We start from the raw sequence: 6,396 nt of genomic DNA, 5'->3' as shown, positions 1-6,396 counted from the left end.
CCAATTATGGTTCTCCAATAACACCTTTGTTTTCACCAATAATATTTAGTTATACCAATACAACACCAATAACACAAAATAGAAGTAAGTACACACACCAAAGTTTGGGAGTTTAATCCAAATACAAATACCAAATGTCTGAGGAGTCACGAGTTAACGTATCTGTCTTGTGTTTGGCCCTACTTCTGTATTCACAGCGTCAGCAATGTCTGGTTGTACCTACATATACCAAGTAATACAACATAGTGTTACCATGAAATATTAAGTATTACCACAACAATAGATATTACTCTTCAAACTACAATACCTCTTTAATACTTCTAAGCAGGTACGGAGATCGGGCTAAAAGCAGGTCCGCCTCCTTCTGCTCTGCCTCCTTCTACTCCGCCTCCTTCAACTCCGCCTCTTTCTGCTCCGCCTCCTTCAGCTCCGCCTCTTTCTACTCTGCCTCCTTCAACTCTGGCTTTTTCTGCTCCGGCTCCTTCTGCTCCGGCTCCATCTGCTCTGGCTCCTTCTGTTCCGGCTCCTTCTGCTCTGGCTCATTCTGCTCCGGCACCTTCTGCTTCGGCTCCTTCTGCTCCGACACCTTCTGCTTCTGCTTCAGATGCTTCTGCTTCAGATGCTTCTGCTTCGGCTGCTTCTTCTTCGGCTGCTTCTGCTTCTTCGCTTTCTCAGTTGTCACCACACTTTCAAGTTTCTCTCCACCTTTGGCATGATCTTCATGCTCTTCTTTATTTCGTAAAACTTCTCCTTCCTCATCTCCTGGTCCTTCTCTTTCTCTTCGTGCCTCTTTTACAAATTATTCTACAGAGCAGAGTCTTGTATCACTGCCATCCATGAGGGCACTGATTTGGAGAAACTGAGCATCCATACTCTTGTGCAAGCTCTGCAGCTGTTCCACCAATCCAAGAGGCACCACATTTTTCTTAGCCACTACAGGATGGTTTACCCACTCCTTATTATCTCGGGCATCAACATCCATCTTGCATATCTCTTTCAAGAATATCGACTTCTATTTTTCAACTAAACGCCTTGTCCAATTGTCAGGAACGATATCACCGACATCTTTCTCTTCATTTCTCTCCATGACTCCAGCAAGCATAATTACCTCATCCTCAGATGGTTGCAATATACTCTTGATGTCCCTAGTGTTACCTTGTGTTTCATAGAGTTCTAACAAAGGAAAACCTTGTAGGGTGAATGGTTGGAACTTCTGCTTGCACATCTGGGGACATTCCCTTCTACTCCTCTAACATCTTCTCTGTATTTGTTCTTCAGACATGGGATGGCCTCAAAAGCTACCAATTACACATAACCCAACAAATTACACTTAAGCTCATAGTATTACAACTACACATATACCTACAAATTCTTTATAATGTGAAATACCTCCAAGGGAGTAATAAAGCTTGGAATGTCTAGGCATCTGTTTTGACGATCCCTTTGAAATGCCTCATTGTGTGCTCAATATCCTTCATATTTACATCAAAGGAATACCTACCCCAAGGAAACCTTCTACAAGCCTGAAGATTATCCACAATCCTCAGGAATAAGGGGTCAACAGATGGTGCTCCTTTACCGGTTTTTGTTTTCCCACTAATTATAGAGGATAAGAAATAGGTGACACAGATCGTCAACCGATCAGGATGATCTAGCCATCGCATCGACTCTAGCTTTTTTTTCAACAGCAGCAAGGGAGGGGACGGTTTCCTGGAAATATCTATTCTTAAACGAATTACTTCCTATGCACTCATAGTCCTCTGGGTACGGTAGATAGTTTAATCCACACAAAAGGGCATGCTCTCTAAGGGAATAACGAATTGGTACGCCATTCACTACAAACCAAGCTTCCCTCTTCTTATTTGTGTTTGCTGTCCGAAGAAGAAGCAACCACATTCCCATTATCTTGTGTGTTTTGTCCTCATGCATGGCCCTATCCATGTGCCAAAAGTGCTTGAACTGTGGGTGTTCTCTAAACCATCTCAGCTCATGGGGTTCAAGGTCTAGGGACTCCAATTTCGCAAAAGCTTTGTGGATATAACATCTCGTTCCCAACTTTATTGCATTATGAAACTGACTGGGCTCAAAGAACATTCTCACGGGTGGCAATGGCTGGTTCTCCTCCTCCTCAGTCTCAGTTTCAGTAGTGTTCTGCCACAACACTATCTGATAATTACCCGTCTTCAAATCGGCTACTCCTTCTACCATTTTCTTCTGAAACGAATCGGAATTTGAGTACAGTTCTGGTCTAGCATAACTAAACTATCTTTCAATACCATCCATGACTGCTATTTTATAATTACCAACCGAATAAAAAACATATAAATCGATTTCGATTCTACAAAAAATCAAGTTCAATTCTACAAAGTTATCTAAATAGAAAGTAGAAATCAGAGGACGAAGATGACCGAACCTGATTTAGCGTTGATTCAAAACAGATAGCAGCAAATCACTCGTAGTTGTCTCAGAGAATACTACACGAACTACTAGATGATGACGACGACGATAGGACGATTTTGAATTCGAAATTACAAATCTTTTATTTTTAAATTTTGTCAAGTATATTTGCTATTTTGGGTTTGACCAATTTTCCCAATTTTGACCGAGGATTCGATTTATTCAAATTCAATCCAATATGACTAATTAGATGTGGATCTTAGTGGTTGGATTCATAGATAACAAATTATTCTAAGAGCCTTCAAGTATTTATGGACTTTTCTTCCTTTAAAATAAATCGAAAACAAAATAACGAGAACATATGAGAATTTTTATAAAGTAGGAGTATGCCTGATTATTTCTCAAAAAAAAACATACAGTATGATTTAAAATATTTGGTCCTGCTAAAATTTTTGGTTTAGGCAATTTATACAAAGGATAATAAAACAACTTCTCTCTATTTGCTCTATTAGTTGATTATTCGTACATATTAATTGTGCATATTAGTTATGCATATTAGTTATGCGTATTAGTTGTGCATATTAATTGTGCATTCATTGTTATGTTTGTTGTACATCCACTCTTGGAAATTTAATACATTGTAATTTATTTTCTCTTCAATCTTATCTTCTTCCTCATAATCCTCTTCACATCGACCACATGTTTTTCATCCATCGACTCATTGAAATTTTTTGTAATAATATAAGGGAAACCAAAATGTATCGAAATTGAATATTCAACACAAAGATTTTTTACTCTCTCTTTGTTCAACGTGAATAACACTTCGTACAAAGGACTAGATGGTGACTTGGTGAGTCAAGCTGAGTGGATTTGGAGCACTGACTATAATTAAGAGATGGCATGTAACCATTTTATCATCACAAATTCCAATTCTATCATTTCCTTTTCATTACTGATTTTTAAGAAAGTTAAAATTTGTTCAAAAGAAGAACGAAAGGCTTTTGAAACTCAATGAGTATCATTCACATTACTCTTTCTTTTCTCTTCTTGTTTGTTTTTGATTCTCATGACGTGTTTGCGGCTACTACTAGACATTTGTGTCGTCCGGAACAAAGGAATGCACTTCTCCAGTTGAAGAACGAGTTTAAAATTTGGGTAAGTAATGGGAAGACGGAGTCATGGGCAAATGACACTGATTGTTGTTATTGGGATGGTATCAAGTGCGATGCCAAGTCTGGGGAAGTGATCGAGCTAGACCTTAGTAACAGTTATCTCTACGGTCAGTTTCATTCCAATACCAGTCTTCAAAGCTTTCGTTTTCTCACCACTCTAAAGCTTTATTATAATGATTTATACGGTGAAATTCCGTCTTCAATTGGAAATCTTTCACTTCTTACCTCTCTTGATCTTTCTTCCAATCAGTTTTCGGGTCAGATTCCATCTTCAATTGGAAATCTTTCACTGCTTACCTCTCTTGATCTTTCTTCCAATCAGTTTTCAGGTCAGATTCCATCTTCAATTAAAAAGCTCTCTCATCTCGAAACTCTTGACCTCGGTCGAAACAGACTCACGGGTGAAATCCCAGATTCTTTTGCTAGTTTGAAAAATTTGACGAGGTTAGATGTTAGTGCCAATAAGCTTAGTGGTAACTTTCCAATTTCCCTTCTAAATTTGACAGAGTTGTCGTATTTATCACTCACTTCCAATCAACTCACAGGAACGCTTCCTCCAAACATTAGCTCACTCTCCAACTTGCGATATTTTTGGGCAAGTGACAATGATTTCGTTGGAACCATTCCTTCTTCTCTCTTCACCATTCCTTCTTTGACAGATATCATTTTGTCAAATAACCAACTCGACAGCCTTCTTGAGTTTGGGAATATATCTTCACCATCGAAGCTAAAGTGGTTAGTGCTTGGCCGTAACAACTTGAGAGGGCCAATACCGAGATCTGTTTCCAAATTAGTCAAGCTCAGGGTACTTGACCTTTCCAACTGGAACACCCAATTAGGCCCAATTGACTTGAGTATCTTCTCGCATCTAAAGTCACTCCGAGATCTTACCTTATCCCATTTGAACACCACCACTACGATTGACTTGAATGCCATCTTATCATGTTCTCAGAGGCTGGAAACATTGGATCTCTCAGGGAGCCATGTTTCAGCCAAAACCAAGAGCTCAGTTTCAGATCCTCCTTCGCAAATGTTAGGTTATTTAACCTTGTCAGGCTGCGGTGTTACCGAATTTCCAGAGATCATAAGAACACTGCATTCAATGAGTTATCTAGACATTTCCAACAACAACATCAAAGGTCAAGTGCCTGGCTGGTTATGGACACTACCAAATCTGACATACGTGAATCTTTCCAACAACACTTTCGTCAGTTTCGAAAGTCCAACGAAACAAGGACTATCCTCTGCCATGCGGTTCTTGTTTGGCTCCAAAAACAATTTCACAGGAAAGATTCCCTCCTTCATATGCGCTTTGGACTCTCTAAGGGTTCTCGATTTATCTAGCAACAAGTTGAATGGTTCAATCCCTCTTTGTATTGGAAATCTCAAGAGTAATCTTTGGGTTCTAAACCTCCGTCATAATCGTCTTAGTGGAGGCCCTCCCGAGAATGTATTTGAACGTCTACGGTCGCTTGACGTTGGTTATAACCAACTGGTGGGAAAGCTTCCAAGATCTTTGATCCATTTCTCTGCCCTTGAAGTTCTTAATCTGGAAAGCAATAGAATCAACGACACGTTTCCGTTTTGGTTGAGTTCTCTACAAAATCTGCAAGTTATTGTCTTACGCTCCAATGCATTCCATGGACCGATACATCGAGCCTCCTTCCTTCAGCTGAAAATCATGGACATCTCGCATAATCACTTCAATGGAATTTTGCCATCAGATTATTTTGTGAACTGGAGTAAAATGTCATCACTTGGGACAGAGGAAGATCGGTCGAATGAAAACTACATGGGAGATAGAAATTACGAAGACTCAATGGTTTTGATGAATAAAGGAGTAGCATTGGAGCTGGTACGTATCCTGAAAATCCTCACAGCACTCGACTTCTCCGGAAACAGACTTGAAGGAGAAATTCCAAGCTCCATCGGCCTATTGAAAGAGCTTCACGTACTCAACTTGTCAAACAATGCTTTCACTGGCCACATTCCATCATCTATGGGGAACCTGACAGCTCTCGAGTCACTTGATGTTTCCCAAAACAAGCTTTCAGGTGAGATCCCACAAGAGTTAGGGTATCTCTCGTACCTTGCGTACATGAACTTCTCCCACAACCAGCTTGTCGGTCTAGTCCCTGGAGGCACTCAGTTTCGAACGCAGCATTGCTCTTCTTTTGAAGACAACTCGGGACTTTTTGGCCCTGCATTTGAAGAAGTTTGTGGAGATATCCACACGCCCTCATCGCAAGAGGAGGCAGAGGAAGAAGATGAAGAAGTGTTTAGTTGGATTGCAGCTGCAATAGGATTTGGACCTGGCATTGTATTTGGACTGACGATTGGATACATACTGGTTTTATACAAACCGAGGTGGTTCATGAGTCCTTTTGGTCGAAACAAACGCAGAAGCAGAAGCACCACAACTCATTAAGAGAGGTAATATTTTGAATTTGATAGAATAAAGACTTTATATTATAACTGAAATTTCTGGATGAATTAATACGTGGAATTAACGTTTTAAGTTAATTTCGTTTGTATAGCCTTCTTGGACCCAATATGAAGAATCTTTGGAAAAGATAATGAAGCAACCAAACCAAAGGACTGTAGAGAAGAAAGCTTGAGGAGAAGGCAACCCATTTATCAGTTATTTTTTTCGGTTTAATGTGTGTGTTTCTCGTTTACTCTGTTTTTAGCTAATGTTTGTATATTTCTGTATTTGAACAATGAACTACTCTGTTTTCAAAGCTCAAACCTATTCCTATGTTTTGAGAGAGGTAGTAATGTTATTTCTCTGACTATGTCTAGTGATTAAATCAATCTCTCTTTTTAA

General features: G+C 39.6%; 1 protein-coding gene across 1 annotated transcript; it reads left to right on the top strand.

Moving 5' to 3' along the window:
• Positions 1-3,361: 3,361 nt before the first annotated feature.
• Positions 3,362-6,396, top strand: LOC18021888 (receptor-like protein 12). Its single transcript, XM_006404780.2, has 2 exons — positions 3,362-6,002; positions 6,107-6,396. The coding sequence occupies exon 1, from the start codon at positions 3,409-3,411 to the stop codon at positions 5,995-5,997; it is 2,589 nt and encodes an 862-aa protein (XP_006404843.1). The 5' UTR covers positions 3,362-3,408; the 3' UTR covers positions 5,998-6,002; positions 6,107-6,396.

Source organism: Eutrema salsugineum, unplaced genomic scaffold, assembly GCF_000478725.1.
Source record: "Eutrema salsugineum unplaced genomic scaffold, Eutsalg1_0 scaffold_15, whole genome shotgun sequence".
NCBI classification, from domain to species: Eukaryota; Viridiplantae; Streptophyta; class Magnoliopsida; order Brassicales; family Brassicaceae; genus Eutrema; species Eutrema salsugineum.
The sequence above is the reverse complement of the archived record's forward strand: the minus strand, read 5'-3'. Positions and strand labels throughout refer to the sequence as shown.